Source organism: Oncorhynchus gorbuscha, linkage group LG08 (assembly GCF_021184085.1).
Source record: "Oncorhynchus gorbuscha isolate QuinsamMale2020 ecotype Even-year linkage group LG08, OgorEven_v1.0, whole genome shotgun sequence".
Classification (NCBI taxonomy): Eukaryota; Metazoa; Chordata; class Actinopteri; order Salmoniformes; family Salmonidae; genus Oncorhynchus; species Oncorhynchus gorbuscha.
In genome coordinates, this window is record NC_060180.1 from 69,812,571 (window position 1) to 69,829,498 (window position 16,928).

The 16,928-nt window shown below is 43.0% G+C and overlaps 1 protein-coding gene across 1 annotated transcript in view; it reads right to left on the minus strand.

Annotated features, from left to right (window-relative positions):
- Positions 1-16,928, minus strand: part of LOC124042127 (collagen alpha-5(IV) chain-like) — a 67,947-nt gene that overhangs the window by 28,690 nt on the left and 22,329 nt on the right. The window contains exons 10-30 of the mRNA XM_046360486.1: positions 13,086-13,148; positions 12,832-12,867; positions 12,548-12,595; positions 11,834-11,908; positions 9,768-9,812; positions 8,813-8,872; positions 8,539-8,583; positions 8,333-8,386; positions 8,211-8,252; positions 7,933-8,023; positions 7,638-7,673; positions 7,393-7,557; positions 7,046-7,129; positions 6,689-6,778; positions 6,501-6,571; positions 5,783-5,971; positions 5,205-5,379; positions 4,959-5,051; positions 4,424-4,513; positions 3,019-3,113; positions 145-295 (exon numbers count right to left, since the gene is read on the minus strand). Of these exons, the coding sequence (XP_046216442.1) occupies positions 145-295; positions 3,019-3,113; positions 4,424-4,513; positions 4,959-5,051; positions 5,205-5,379; positions 5,783-5,971; positions 6,501-6,571; positions 6,689-6,778; positions 7,046-7,129; positions 7,393-7,557; positions 7,638-7,673; positions 7,933-8,023; positions 8,211-8,252; positions 8,333-8,386; positions 8,539-8,583; positions 8,813-8,872; positions 9,768-9,812; positions 11,834-11,908; positions 12,548-12,595; positions 12,832-12,867; positions 13,086-13,148 (1,798 nt within the window). The remainder of the gene's footprint in view (positions 1-144; positions 296-3,018; positions 3,114-4,423; positions 4,514-4,958; positions 5,052-5,204; positions 5,380-5,782; positions 5,972-6,500; positions 6,572-6,688; positions 6,779-7,045; positions 7,130-7,392; positions 7,558-7,637; positions 7,674-7,932; positions 8,024-8,210; positions 8,253-8,332; positions 8,387-8,538; positions 8,584-8,812; positions 8,873-9,767; positions 9,813-11,833; positions 11,909-12,547; positions 12,596-12,831; positions 12,868-13,085; positions 13,149-16,928) is intronic.

Below are 16,928 nucleotides of genomic sequence, written 5' to 3' on the forward strand. Positions count from 1 at the left end.
TGTGCTGTGTCTGGGTCTACCTGTGCTGTGTCTGGGTCTACCTGTGCTGTGTCTGGGTCTACCTGTGCTGTGTCTGGGTCTACCTGTGCTGTGTCTGGGTCTACCTGTGCTGTGTCTGGGTCTACCTGTGTGTACAGTAAGTACCTTTGGGACCTGAAGACCCATTGATGCCGGGTGGTCCCGGACTCCCTGGTCGGCCCAGTACTCCTGGATCTCCAGGAGGGCCCTGGGCCCCAACACCACCTGGGAAACCTTTAGGGCCGGCTGGACCTAGGGTCTCAAACCCAGCATCACCCTGAGAGTGGATGGAAGGATGAATGTTAGATGGGTAGATAGAAAGACAACCTAAGAAAATGAACAACAATGACAAATGGTTTGATGAAGAATGCAAAAACCCAAGAAAGAAATTGAGAAACCTATCCAACCAAAAACATAGAGACCCAGGAAACGTGAGCCTACACCTTCACTATGGTGAATCACTAAAACGATACAGAGATACATTATGGAAAAAGAAGGAACTGCACATCAGAAATCAGCTCAATTTAACTGAAGAATCCATAGAATCCAATTTAACTGAAGAATCCATCTAACCACTTCTGGGAAAATTGGAACATACCAGGGGAGGACGGCTCATAATAATGGCTGGAACGGAGCAAACGGAATGGCATCAAACCATGTGTTTGATGTATTGGATACCATTCCATCCATTACCATGAGCTTGTCCTCCTCAATTAAGGTGCCACCAACCTCTTGTGGAACACACTAAACAAACAATAACACAAAGAGTTATCTATCCAAAACGTAGATGTATATATAAACCACTTCTCCAATCTTTTTGGCTTTATAACAAAGAACAAACAGCAAAAACATATACATGATCAAAATGCAAATCTTAGAATCAACTATTAAAGACTACCAAAACCCACTGGATTCTCCAATTACATTGAATGAACTACAGGACAAAATACAAACCCTCCAACCCAAAAAAGGCTTGTGGTGTTGATGGTATCCTAAATGAAATTATAAAAATATACAGACTACAAATTCCAATTGGCTATACTAAAACTCTTTAACATCATCCTTAGCTCTGGCATCTTCCCAAATATTTGGAACCAAACTCTAATAACTACCGTGGGATACATTTACCTTGGGAAAATTCTCTGCATTTTCATTAACAGGAGACTTGTACATTTCCTCAGTGAAGACAATATACTGAGTAAATGTCAAATTGGCTTTTTATCAAATTACCGTACTACAGACCATGTATTCACCCTGTACACCCTAATTGACAAACAAACAAACCAAAACGAAGTCAAAGTCTTGTCATGCTTAGTTGATTTCAAAAAAGCTTTTGACTCAATTTGTAATGAGGGTCTGCTATACAAATTGATGGAAAGCTGTGTTGGGGGAAAAACATATGACATCATAAAATACATGTACACACAAAATTGGCAAAATTGGCAAAAAAACACATATTTCTTTCCACGGGACTGTGGGATGAGACAGGGATGCAGCTTGAGCCCCACCCACTTCAACATATATATCAAAGAACTGGCCACGGCACTAGAACAGTCTGCAGCACCCGGCCTCACCCTACTAGAATCTGAAGTCAAATGTCTACTGTTTGCTGAAGCACCTAGATCTTCTGCACAGATTCTGCCAGACCTGGGCCCTGACAGTAAATCTCAGTAAGACAAAAATAATGGTGTTCCAGAAAAGGTCCAGTTCTCAGGACCAGAAATACAAATTCCATCTAGAAACCATTGCCCTAGAGCAACAAAAAAAACTATACGTACCTCGGGCTAAACATCAGTGACACCAAAGGTAACTTCCACAAAGCTGTGAATGATCTGAGGTACAAGGCAAGAAGGGCCACCCCTTAGCGAAAAAAAAGAAGGGCCTTCTACACCACCAAAAGGAATATAAAATTCAACATACCAATTAGGATCTGGCTAAAAATACTTGAATTAGTTATAGAACCCATTGCCCTGTATGGTTGTGAGGTCTGGGGTACATTCACCAACCAAGAATTCACAAAATGAGAAACACCAAATTGAGACTCTGCTTGCAGAATTCTGCAAACATATCCTCAGTGTACAACGTAAAACACCAAATAATGCATGCAGAGTAGAATTAGTCCAATACCCGCTAATGATCAAAATCCAGAAAAGAGACGTTAAATTCTACAACCACCTAAAAGGAAGCGATTCCCAAACCTTCCATAACAAAGCCATCACCTACAGAGAGATGAACCTGGCGACGAGTCCCCCAAGCAAGCTGGTCCTGGGGCTCTGTTCACAAACACAATCAGAGCCTCAGGACAGCAGCACAATTAGCCCTAATCAAATCATGAGAAAACAAAAAGATCAATACTTGACACATTGGAAAGAATTAACAAAGAAACTGAGCAAACTAGAATGCTATTTGGCCCTAAACAGAGAGTACACAGTGGCAGAATACTTGACCGCCGTGACTGACCCAAATTTAAGGAAAGCTTTGACTATGTACAGACTCAGAGAGCATAGCCTTGCTATTGAGAAAGGCCACCGTAGGCAGACCTGGCGCTCAAGAGAAGACAGGCTATGTGCACACTGCCCACAAAATGAGGTGGAAACTGAGCTGCACTTCCTAATCTCCTGTCAAATGTATGACCATATTAGAGACACATATTTTCCTCAGATTACACAGACCCACAAAGAATTAGAAAACAAATCAATTTTAATAAACTCCCATATCTATTGGGTGAAATACCATAGTGTGCAATCACAGCATCAATATTTTATGAAAAAGGACAAGAAAAGGACAACAAGTGAAGAACAAACACTGTTGTAAATACAACCAATATAATAATTTTCCCTTTTGTACTTTTTTGCACATCGTTACAACACAAATGCCATAACATGACATTTGAAATGTCTCCATTCCTCTGGAACTTTTGTGAGTGTAAATCTTACTGCGATTAAAAAACATTGAATAGACAGATAGACAGACATGACAGGGTCAGTATTCAGTAATGACCTTTGGCCCTTGAGCCCCAGGGAATCCCATGACGCCAGGTCGTCCAGGATAGCCACTTCCAGAGGTACTTGGGCGTCCCGGCTGCCCTTTGTCACCTAGGAGACAGACAGCATCACAAGTCCCACAAACTGGTGCTAACACAAGAGTATACACTGAGTGTACAAAACTTTAGGAACACCTTCCTAATATTGAGTTGCAACCCCAACTTTTGCCATCAGAACAGCCTCAATTCATCGGAGCATGGACTCTACAAGGTGTCAAAAGCGCTCCACGAGGATGCTGGCCCATGTTGACTCCAATCGTTCCCACAGTTGTGTCAAGTTGGTTGGATGTCCTTTGGGTGGTGGACTGTTCTTGATACACACAGGAAACTGTTGAGCGTGAAAACCCCAGCAGGGTTGCAGTTCTTGACACAAACCGGTGCGCCTGGCACCCACTACCATACCCCGCTCAAAGGCATTTTAATCTTTTGACTTGAACATTCACCCTCTGAATGGCCCACATACACAATCCATGTCTCAATTGTCTCAAGGCTTAAAAATGATTCTTTAACCTGTCTCCTCCCCTTCATCTACACTGATTGAAGTGGATTTAACAAGTGACATTTAAAAGGGATTATAGCTTTCACCTGGATTCACCTGGTCAGTCTGTATCATGGATAGAGTTTTGTACACTCAGTGTATATAATATATACACTAACACATCTCCATTGGTGGTCCTACGTGGCTTGGTTGGTAAGGACCATGGTGCTATAGCAACGCCAGGGTTGTGGGTTAGATTCCTGCTGGGGCCACCCATTAGAAAATCTTTGCATTCACTGATGTAAGTTGCTTTGTATAACAGTGTCTGCTAAATAGTATATATTATCTAATGTCTGTCATACAATCACACAATAGACACGGGAATAGGAAGTAGGGGTGCTAAGGTGCTGCGGAATATACTATATACTATATACTATAGTATATATACTATTGCTATAGTACTATTATAGTATATATACTACACTATATACTATATATACTGAATACTATATAAATAATACTATATACTATAGTAAATATACTATATACTATATACTATAGTAAATATAGTAAATATAGTAAATATACCATATATACTATATACCATAGTATATACCATAGTATATATACTATATAGTAGGCGTTTACTAGTCCTGTATTAGCAGACCGATAAAACAAATAATAATAATCGTAATAATCATAATAACTAAACTACTTCCGGTGACTATGACTAAATGAATCCTCACTTGAGATAACGACTCACACAAAACCTTCAGTCAAGGCGTTCTTGTTCACATTACAGTGTCATTCCTGTTATTCAGATATTCAAATGGATCGACATGGCACAAATAACTACTCAAAAATATTTTGCCGACATGGCTCACCTTTCTGTCCAGTGGGTCCTCGTCTTCCCAGGGTGGAGAATACACCACTGTCCCCTTTCTCCCCCGGGTTACCAGCACCACCACGAGGACCTGTGTGGACAAACTCAACTCTCTGTCCTATCACGTTGTTTATGTTCTTCGTCAGGTAGAATGGCATAAAATATTATAAAGTTACAACTGAAATAGCCTGGAGTCTAAACTAACATGCTACGTTTCACCACTGTTTTGAAGTGAAACAGTTTAGACTCCAGGCTAGTGGTTAGAGCGTTGGACTAGGAACCAAAAGGTTGCAAGTTCAAATGGTACAAATCTGTCGTTTTGCCCCTGAACAGACAGTTAACCCACCGTTCTTAGGCCGTCATTGAAAATAAGAATTTGTTCATAACTGACTTGCCTCGTTAAATAAAGGTAAAAAATGTTTTTAATTTTTTTTTTAAAGAACTGAATTGCCACTGAACTCAATGTAGTCTAGACCTCCAGTCCTCCAGCCACTTCCCACCCATGCTGTGGTTCGGTCCCCACTTGGGGTGCTCACCTGGGGGGCCCCGTGTGCCCGGCAGCCCCGCCTTTCCCGGTAGGCCTGGGACTCCCTGGTCAGCCACACTGCTGCAGGGCTCGCCCTTCTGACCTGGTGGGAATAGGGGAGAAAACGGAGTCAGACCATCAACTGATATAGGGACATTATCATTGAGTTATGGAAACACACAGCCAGAGGGTGTACACGTCTAACACAGTCGAAAGAGCAAAAAGGAGCAGGTATTGGTGTGTTGCTTTACGGTACCTTGGTAACCAGGTGTACCAGGTAGACCTGGTACCCCACTATTGCCTTTAGGTCCTGAGGGGCCAAGCGGTCCTATGCCTACTGGACCTGGTGAACCGTCTGGTCCTGGGTATCCCTGTGGCCCGGGAGGGCCTGGGTCACCAGTATCTCCCTTCAGACCCAGTGGCCCATCGTACTGGCACAGACAATCATCCAAACATCAGTTCTTCACAAAACATTACTTTAACAGACTTACGTTACACATCGACATTACCATTCAGCCAATAAACTCAGCCCATCCGCAAAACATTAGTTCACATAACATTACTGCTTCACATTAACAAATGTTCAGCATTCAAGTGTTCATAAAAGCTAATAAACTCAGTCTATCAACAAACTATTATCACTACCTCAAATTAATATTCATAGCCAATCAGAATATCAGAAGGCATACCCTAACTACTTAAAGTGACAGTTCACCCAAATTTGAAATGTACTTCAGTTTAAAAAATACAAAAAATGCATTCAAATCATTGCTTTGCATTTGAGAATAAAGATACATTTTAGTGATAGAAATCATAACCATTTAAAACCCTCACTGGATCACCCTTAGGGCCTTGTTGGCCCTTGCGTCCACGAAAGCCAGGGGCCCCGTATAGGCCATCCAGCCCTGATCTGCCAGCTGGTCCTGGGGCTCCTTTCTCTCCCTTTATCCCCTGGGGATTGCAGGAACCTGAATTTCCTTTTGGCCCTGGAGGTCCTGGAACACCTGAAGGGCCATGGAGACCCTGTAACACAGACAGGAGTGGTTGTCATGGATACTGTAATTTAACAACCTTGGATACATTATTCCAGCAATACCACAGATACAGTAGCCTAGCAACACCATGGATAAGGTATCGCAGGAACACCATAGATACAGTATTCTGTGAACACCACAAATATGGTAACCTAATAAAACCATGGATAAGGTATACCAGCAACACCATGGATACATTATTCTATCAACACCACAGATCTGGTATCCTAATAAAACCATGGATAATGTATACCAGCAACACCATGGATACAGTATCTAAGCAACACCATAGATACAGTATTCTATCAACACCACAGATATGGTATCCTAATAAAACCACGGATAAGGTATACAAGCAACACCATAGATACAGTATCTAAGCAAAACTACTAAGCAAGATGTGTCACTATGGAAATAATATAACTGCAAAACCACAGGCAGTCACAGTGACATCACAAGGTCAAATAAAAATGGTATTTAGTATCTGTATGGCAGAGGTATGATGCAGGTAGTGTCACCTGTTGTCCAGGTGATCCCGAGGGTCCTTTGAGTCCTGGCTCTCCTTTGGGTCCTGGTCCTGCACTAAAGCCTGTGGGATGAGGGTTTATTTAAAAAGGCTGAAACAATCCTATTCTATAGGACAGACAAGGATTTTTGGTTCAACACAATACATTTCTCACTGAAAGTTCTGTTACGTTGCAGGTACCTGGGACTCCAGGCTGACCAGGGGAACCTGGGGGTCCCGGCTCTCCAGATCCTTTTCCCGTACACAAACTACAGACCTCCCCTTTCTCACCTGTAGTGGAGAGAAGGACACAGTGACAATCGACAGCAGAACTGAGCATCCCAGGTGAGCATAAGATTCCAATAGCAGCACCCAATGATCGTTGAGATTGAGATATCATAATATTTTGATTTTTTTCTACCAATAACACACCACAGTGTTCATGGTGTCTGAAGTCAACCAATGAGAGACACAGTAGCGATCTAGGACAGCCCAGCCAATCAGTATACTCAATACTGACTGCCCCTCCAATCAGAAGAGTAATCAGACAGAGCTCACCTTTCGATCCATATTGGCCACCGTACCCTTGTTCTCCCTTGGCTCCCTTTGCCCCCGGAGGTCCGATAACACCCTTCAGATTATCTGTAACAAGAAACAAACAAGTACATTATCTTTAATCAAATAAGATCCCAGTGGGATCAAAACGTTGCCATGTTATGTGTGTGTCTCAATTAAAATCGCTGTGAGAGAATATTCATAAAGATCTTCCTCCCCTGTCCGTGTAGTATTATCTATTATGATCAAATAGCTAATACTGATTCTAGATCAGCACTCCTACTTCGAGATGTTTTATAAATATAGGCTCCGGGTTGGGGAGATTACTTTATATATGGAGAGAGTCTAACCTGATTCTCCAGGTGGTCCCGGTGGTCCAAGGTCTCCAGTTGTTCCTTGTGGGCCTTCCCTGCCTGGCTCTCCCTGAATGATGGGTCCTGGGTCTCCTTCATCCCCTTTAGGCCCACTGTGGCCCTTCGCTCCCCGATTGTAGGGATCTCCTCCGTTGTTAGGACCTGTGTAGGGGAGATAGAGCCCAAGATGGAGACTGAGTGTGTGTGTGTGTGTGCTTGCTTGCGTGTTGATTAGCGATTACCTGGAGAACCAGGAGGCCCCTCGAATCCAGTGGCACCTGGAAAACAGGTTGATATAATTAGTTAATCAAACACACTGATTGGTCATGTTGGTGAATGAGGCGGGATTATACAGTTCTACTCCAGGTGTGATTGGATAGGGAGAGGGTGAATATTATTATTAGCTATACAGACACACTGATTGGTCATGTTGGTGAATGAGGCGGGATTATACAGTTCTACTTCACATCTGATTGGATAGGAGGAGGGTGAATATCAATAAGGGTGTGTACTGTATGCTGGATGAGCATAGAGTACCTGGGGGACCAGTAACCCCGGGGAGCCCCGGGGGGCCAGTAAATCCTGGTCGTCCTTTGGGGCCAATTACGTCACAGCCAATCATGGTCACCTATGGGAAGACCAGAGAGACCAGGCCATGTGTTCATAATGTTTCTCAGAGTAGGAGTTCATGTAATCTTAGTCCTAATCTTATTCATTACGGAAAGTTTCATTTGCATGTGTGTGTGTATGTGTGTAGGTTCATCCTTCACTCTAGATGTTGATAGTGACATTATCAGGCACTTTGACTCACTCACCTCCCCAGGGTCTCCGTCTTGACCCTGGACACCCTTCTGTCCCTGGTAAACACACACGCACAAACCTATTATTGGCACACGCACACATTCTAAACATGAAATGAATGGTAGTAATGACTGACCCGTGGTCCAGGTATTCCATCAGGTCCTGCTAAACCGGGATTCCCCTTTCTCCCCTAAATATGGCAAGAGTGTATAAATCACCATAGTTACACACACACACACACACACACACAAAATGCATTACAAAACAGTAACATAAATCATCAATGTTAGACAGAAACAGAACAGAAAAAGGTTTCTGATTTCTGATTCACAGGGCAGCTACCTCATATCCAGCGGGCCCTTGACGCCCGTCTTTCCCTGGTCTTCCCTGAAAGAGAAATGATGGTAGTTAGTCCTCTCATACAGCTAATTATCAAAACCCCCGTTATATTTTTACATTGAATCCCATGTTAATTCTATCACATGGCTCAGAGGCATGAAATCCTTACATCACTGTCATCGTCATAACCATAACACTCATCACATCACACATTCTCAATGGCCGTGAATTGACAGTCACATAGACAGTATAATGGCTGAATGTGGCAGTGTTTTACCTCAGTGCCAATGCCCCCCTGGTCCCCTTTTTCCTTCAAGTTGACCTGGCCAGCATAACCCTGATGACAGACAGACAGACAGACAGACAGACAGACAGACAGACAGACAGACAGACAGACAGACAGACAGACAGACAGACAGACAGACAGACAGACAGACAGACAGACAGACAGACAGACAGACAGACAGACAGACAGACAGACAGACAGACAGACAGACAGACAGACAGACAGACAGACAGACAGACAGACAGACAGATTGAATAGACAGAAATATTGAACAGACATAGATATTGAACAGACAGAGATATTGACCAGTCAGAGATATTGAACAGACAGAGATATTGAACAGACAGAGATATTGACCAGACAGAGATATTGAACAGACAGAGATATTGACCAGACAGAGATATTGAACAGACAGAGATATTGAACAGACAGAGATGTTGAGCAGACAGAGATATTGAACAGACAGAGATATTGACCAGTCAGAGATATTGAACAGACAGAGATATTGAACAGACAGAGATATTGACCAGACAGAGATATTGACCAGACAGAGATATTGAGCAGACAGAGATATTGAACAGACAGAGATAACTATCAAGTAAAGACAAGATTCCAGGTAACACTTTATTTGACAGTGTCACTATGACGTGGGCATGAATGTGCTACAACACTTGCCATGAGGTGTCGTGTCCATTCACGACCACTCATGTCAGATGACCGGTGTCATAACCGCGATAGCTGTTTGCTAATAACGTCACATACGTAACACCCATGGACAGCAACCTCTCTGAGGTCAGGGGCGTCAAATGGTAGACTAAAATTTCATAGTGAAACGACACCGTCATACTAACGTGTCATATAGAAATGGAACCTGATTCCGTCCATAGAACATAGGTGATTAAAAGCTAGATACGTATGAGGACTGGAAAACAAGGAGATGACTTACAGGTGAACCCTTACAGCCCTTCTCACCCAGATCCCCTGTCTCCCCCTGCAGAGAGAAAAGACAAGGGTCAGCTGACCATCCCACCAATCAGCAAGGTTTTCAGATTGGTTGTACAGATGTCCTGAAGGGTAGATAGTAACATTACTGCACACATCACAGTATTAGATAGTAACATTACTCCACACATCACAGTATTAGATAGTAACATTACTCCACACATCACAGTATTAGATAGTAACATTACTCCACACATCACAGTATTCGATAGTAACATTACTCCACACATCACATTATTAGATAGTAACATCACAGTATTAGATAGTAACATTACTGCACACATCACAGTATTAGATAGTAACATTACTCCACACATCACAGTATTAGATAGTAACATTACTGCACACATCACAGTATTAGATAGTAACATTACTCCACACATCACAGTATTAGATAGTAACATTACTCCACACATCACAGTATTCGATAGTAACATTACTCCACACATCACATTATTAGATAGTAACATCACAGTATTAGATAGTAACATTACTGCACACACCACAGTATTAGATAGTAACATTACTCCACACATCACAGTATTAGATAGTAACATTACTGCACACATCACAGTATTAGATAGTAACATCACAGTATTAGATAGTAACATTACTCCACACATCACAGTATTAGATAGTAACATCACAGTATTAGATAGTAATATTACTCCACACATCACATTATTAGATAGTAACATTACTGCACACACCACAGTATTAGATAGTAACATTACTGCACACATCACAGTATTAGATAGTAACATTACTCCACACATCACAGTATTAGATAGTAACATCACAGTATTAGATAGTAATATTACTCCACACACCACAGTATTAGATAGTAACATTACTGCACACACCACAGTATTAGATAGTAACATTACTCCACACATCACAGTATTAGATAGTAACATTACTCCACACATCACAGTATTTCTTGATTCATCACAGTAATGATAATATTAACTTTGATCTGATTATTATTAGGTCACAGTTACGGGCACTAAAAAGCTAGCTCATGAGAAACTTTGCGTTGTGTTTGATTGAGCTTGGCTGCAATGAAACCAATAGAAAAGTCCCAAAAGTGCAAACCCCACCCACTTGACACTCCAGACATGCAAAAGCAAATGATCAAAATATTTGAACGATTTCGAATTATACTGAACACAAATATAAACGCAACATGCAACAATTTCATTGATTTTACTGGGTTACAGTTTAAAATAAGGAAATCAGTCAATTTCAATAAATTCATTCGGCCCTAATCTATGGATTTCACATGACTGGGATGCCATGGGTGAGCCTGGGAAGGCAAAGGCCCGCCCACTGGGGAGCCATGCACAGCCAATCAGAATTATTTTTTTCCCCACAAAAGGGCTTTATTACGGATGTTATTATGGATGTCATAAGGTGAATGCACCAATTTGTAAGTCGCTCTGGATAAGAGCGTCTGCTAAATGACTTAAATGTTAAATGTAAATTACAGACAGAAATAGTCCTCAGTTTCATCAGCTGTCCGCGTGGCTGGTTTCAGACGATCCCGCAGGTGAAGAAGCCAGATGTGGAGGTCCTGGGCTGGAGTGGTTACACATGGTCTGCCAAATTCACTAAAACGACGTTGTTGGTGGCTTATGGTAGAGAAATGGACATTCAATTCTCAGGCAACAGCTCTGCCAATTGCACGTTCCCTCAAAACTTGAGACATCACATTTTAGAGTATCCTTTTATTATCCCGACATGCTACACTATGCCTACTATCAGGGATGTAAACATTACATTTACATTACATTTAAGTCATTTAGCAGACACTCTTATCCAGAGCGACTTACAAATTGGTGCATTCACCTTATGACATGTCTAAACACATTTGTGCACAACAATTTAAGAGAAAAAAAAAATTGTGCATATGGAACAATTCGGGGATATTTTATTTCAGCTCATATGTTGCATTTCTATTTTGTGTTCAGTGTAGTATTTAAACCTAGGTCTGACTTGGTGTGACTATACCTTCAAATCGGAGGGAGCGTGGGCATATAGTTTGATCCCTTTGGGTCCCGGGAATCCAGGGGGCCCTTGGTGTCCCTTCAAGAGAAAAGGGAACCAGTCACACATATATATCCCGTAGTTGGAATGGAATTCAAATGTCATCCACCTGTATGCTCGTTAGATGACATCATGATGCTAGAACGACTCATTAAATGAGAGAAACCTGGTCCAAGAGGGTAGGAGGGTTAGTACAGATCATTATTAAACATGAAGGCACACATTCACATTATGTTACACATGTAATTTCAAACAAGAAAAAACAGACATCGAAAGCATTCCCAACTTCATATTTCAAGTGCAGCTCCACAGACTGGCCACGTGGTGGCAGTGCAGAGGTGGTGGTCATTGTCTTATCGACTACAAAACATAGCCAAAAAAACAAAACATTTAATGACACAATTTAAAAGGGCTTTTGACCTGAAGTAATTGGATGCCGTATAGGTAAAATTATATGTAGGTTTATAAGCTTCAGCGTAAGAGCTTTAGCATATATAATGTCAGATATAATCAAGAATTAAAAGTAAGCATTTCAAGCATTCCAATTGAGAAACTCAGTGTATGGAGATAATATGAGGAATAAGGGATATAGGCGAGTGACACATGCAATGATGATGATGATGATGATGATGATGATGGTACAACATGATGTGAGCTACAGTGAAGTAGTGCCTTTACCTTTGGACCACGAGAGCCAGGGATACTGGAGCTGCGTCCCTCTTGACCCTACAGCAAATAACATCAGTTACAGCACAGCTGAGCAACCTTCACACACACACACACACACACACACACACACACACACACACACACACACACACACACACACACACACACACACACACACACACACACACACACACACACACACACACACACACACACACACACACACACACACACACACACACACACACACACACACACACACACACACACACACACACACAGTGACCTATTACCTTAAACCCTGGGATCCCGGGTAGACCTAGCAATCCCTAGATAGAGAGTAGTAAGTACAAGGAAAAAGGTCAAGACATAACTATACCTAGTACATCATCAACATTAACACCAGAGAACTACAGTACTGCACAGTAAGATGCAATCCAATGTCATCTCTGCGAACATGTCATTGAAGAAGACAAACCTCACAATACATTAATATAGCATAAAGCATTTATAACACAGGTGAGACCAGGCGCAATAATTCACTCACAACGACACCACGAGGCCCAACGTCCCCTTGTTGTCCTGTCGGTCCTGTTACCCCGTGGACACCCTGTATGACACCACAGACAGATGGGTTAATGTCTATCTCTGATCGGACACCCTGTATGACACCACAGACAGATGGGTTAATGTCTATCTCTGATCGGACACCCTGTATGACACCACAGACAGATAGTTTAATGTCTATCTCTGATCGGACACCCTGTATGACACCACAGACAGATGGGTTAATGTCTATCTCTGATCGGACACCCTGTATGACACCACAGACAGATAGTTTAATGTCTATCTCTGATCGGACACCCTGTATGACACCACAGACAGATGGGTTAATGTCTATCTCTGATCGGACACCCTGTATGACACCACAGACAGATGGGTTAATGTCTATCTCTGATCGGACACCCTATAAGACACCACAGACAGATGGGTTAATGTCTATATCCTGGCAGATCGGGGCATCATAAGCTAGCTTGTTTTCTTCTTCGTGGCTATGTGTATCGGGTATGTGAGGTCATAGTGCGCAAACAAGTGAACAGCTGTGCCCTTGGAAGATATGAGAAGAACAGGATGGACTGAAGAACTGTGGTCACTTCTCAGAGGCTCTATGTCTTATGCCGTGTGACCAAGTTACTCAGAAGCAAAGATGATTGGAAACAATACAGGTCTATTCTGTTCCTCAAGTTTATCTCCAACCGGAGTCGCCAAGAATGTCCTTGACTATACGCCTAGACCAACTGCTGAGAGCTAAAAGGGATTGGAAGAATAGAAATGTATATAGTTAAGCATATTAATTGTTAACTATTAAAATTAAACAAACCAGGTTAACATGTAATTTTTCTCTCACAGATTAACTTCATAGGGTGGTGAAAGTGCATGGAATGAGTTTGATGCTCCTTTCAATACTTATCCATAATAATAACCTCAGCATGTAGACTAGCCTACCCACACAGTCTACCCACACTGTGTCTGTGAGCTGTTGGCTGGAGCACACATAACAAGACCAGAGTAGACACATTTTCTATTTAACACAACAGTTTGTGACTAAACTAATCGGTAGAGTTGAAAATGCGATGGAAACACATTGAACATTTGATTTTTATTCGGTACACGGAAGAAAAAAAAAAATTCCACGTGCACTACGTCATCGAAAAAAGAAAAAGAATTTGCGTGCACTACGTCATCACACACTGATTTTTATACGCAAAAACAAAATCTGTTTGGTGGACACACATCTGGTGGGAAAATACACATATTTTCTTTATGTAGATTTTAGAATATTGACATGGAAACCTAGCTTCTGATCAGGAGAAGAGAAGAATGCCCAGCCCATAACCCATAATGCACTAGTTGATGTCTGAGAGGAGTTGACTAGTGTTTTCATAGTGAAACTGTCATCTTTCCTATCAGTGTACAAGGTGATCCGTATTACCATATTGCTTGCTTAGTGAATACCTCTGATTCCCTCCAATCGGGCTCATACCTGGCTCAAACACGGGACATCTGCCTCGCAAACACATGTGACCACCCTCATAGAGTATTTCAACCTAAAGCGCCACCAATTAAGACCTTCTTCAATGGCATAAGGGGCAACACTTCAGGGCAGGCTGAGGAGTGAGTTTCTGCTACACATATACACCCATCAAAACCTCTCTGATCTCTACACGTGCAGGAAGCCAGGTAAGTTGACTGAGAACACGTTCTCATTTACAGCAACGACCTGGGGAATAGTTACAGGGGAAAGGAGGGGGATGAATGAGCCAATTGTAAACTGGGGATTATTAGGTGACCATGATGGTTTGAGGGCCAGATTGGGAATTTAGCCAGGACACCGGGGTTAACACCCCTACTCTTACGATAAGTGCCATGGGATCTTTAATGACCTCAGAGAGTCAGGACACCCGTTTAATGTCCCATCTGAAAGACGGCCCCCTCCAGTATAGAGGATAGAAGTATAGAATATAGAGGAAGTATAGAGGAAGTGGAGGACGGAACTGAAGCTTGAGGAGACGATAGACAGAGGAATAGAGTGATGCTATATTATGGGTTGCTGTGAGTTACCTCACAGCAACCCATGTTTGTCTTCTTTAAACAATTGTGTTGTTTAAGGTTTAGAGTGTGTAGTCTTAGAGTGATTATCTTAATTTACCGAGGTTAGCTAGCCAGCTATTTGTCGTCCTTAACGTAGGAGACTCTGCTAGCTAGCCAACAGCTAGCCAACGTCTTCTGAATAGAACTCAACAACCCGGTCGCATTCACAGGTAGTATCACATTTTCATTTAATTTCATTACAGTACAACGGTTTGATTTGTTTGATCGTAGCTAGCTACATAGCTAGCTACATAGCCGTCTTTGTATCAAAGATAATTGTGTAGTCTAGAGCGATTTTCTAGGTTAGCTAGCCAGCTATTGTCGTTCTTTTAACGCAACGTAACGTAAACAACACTACTAGCTAGCCAGCTAGCCCCCGAATAGCAGCACTGCAGAAACTATTACACTCAACGGAACGACTTGATTAGTGTAGTGTCAACAACGCACCCACTGCCAGCTAGCCTACTTCAGCAGTACTGTATCATTTTAATCATTTTAGTCAATAAGATTCTTGCTACGTAGCTTAACTTTCTGAACATTCGAGACGTGTAGTCCACTTGTCATTCCAATCTCCTTTGCATTAGCGTAGCCTCTTCTGTAGCCTGTCAACTATGTGTCTGTTTATCCCTGTTCTCTCCTCTCTGCACAGACCATACAAACGCTCCACACCGCGTGGCCGCGGCCACCCTAATCTGGTGGTCCCAGCGCGCACGACCCACGTGGAGTTCCAGGTCTCCGGTAGCCTCTGGAACTGCCGATCTGCGGTCAACAAGGCAGAGTTCATCTCAGCCTATGCCTCCCTCCAGTCCCTCGACTTCTTGGCACTGACGGAAACATGGATCACCACAGACAACACTGCTACTCCTACTGCTCTCTCTTCGTCCGCCCACGTGTTCTCGCACACCCCGAGAGCTTCTGGTCAGCGGGGTGGTGGCACCGGGATCCTCATCTCTCCCAAGTGGTCATTCTCTCTTTCTCCCCTTACCCATCTGTCTATCGCCTCCTTTGAATTCCATGCTGTCACAGTTACCAGCCCTTTCAAGCTTAACATCCTTATCATTTATCGCCCTCCAGGTTCCCTCGGAGAGTTCATCAATGAGCTTGATGCCTTGATAAGCTCCTTTCCTGAGGACGGCTCACCTCTCACAGTTCTGGGCGACTTTAACCTCCCCACGTCTACCTTTGACTCATTCCTCTTTGCCTCCTTCTTTCCACTCCTCTCCTCTTTTGACCTCACGCTCTCACCTCCCCCCCCCCTACTCAGAAGGCAGGCAATACGCTCGACCTCATCTTTACTAGATGCTGTTCTTCCACTAACCTCATTGCAACTCCCCTCCAAGTCTCCGACCACTACCTTGTATCCTTTTCCCTCTCGCTCTCATCCAACACCACCCACACTGCCCCTACTCGGATGGTATCGCGCCGTCCCAACCTTCGCTCTCTCTCCCCCGCTACTCTCTCCTCTTCCATCCTATCATCTCTTCCCTCCGCTCAAACCTTCTCCAACCTATCTCCTGATTCTGCCTCCTCAACCCTCCTCTCCTCCCTCTCTGCATCCTTTGACTCTCTATGTCCCCTATCCTCCAGGCCGGCTCGGTCCTCCCCTCCCGCTCCGTGGCTCGATGACTCATTGCGAGCTCACAGAACAGGGCTCCGGGCAGCCGAGCGGAAATGGAGGAAAACCCGCCGCCCTGCGGACCTGGCATCCTTTCACTCCCTCCTCTCTACATTTTCCTCC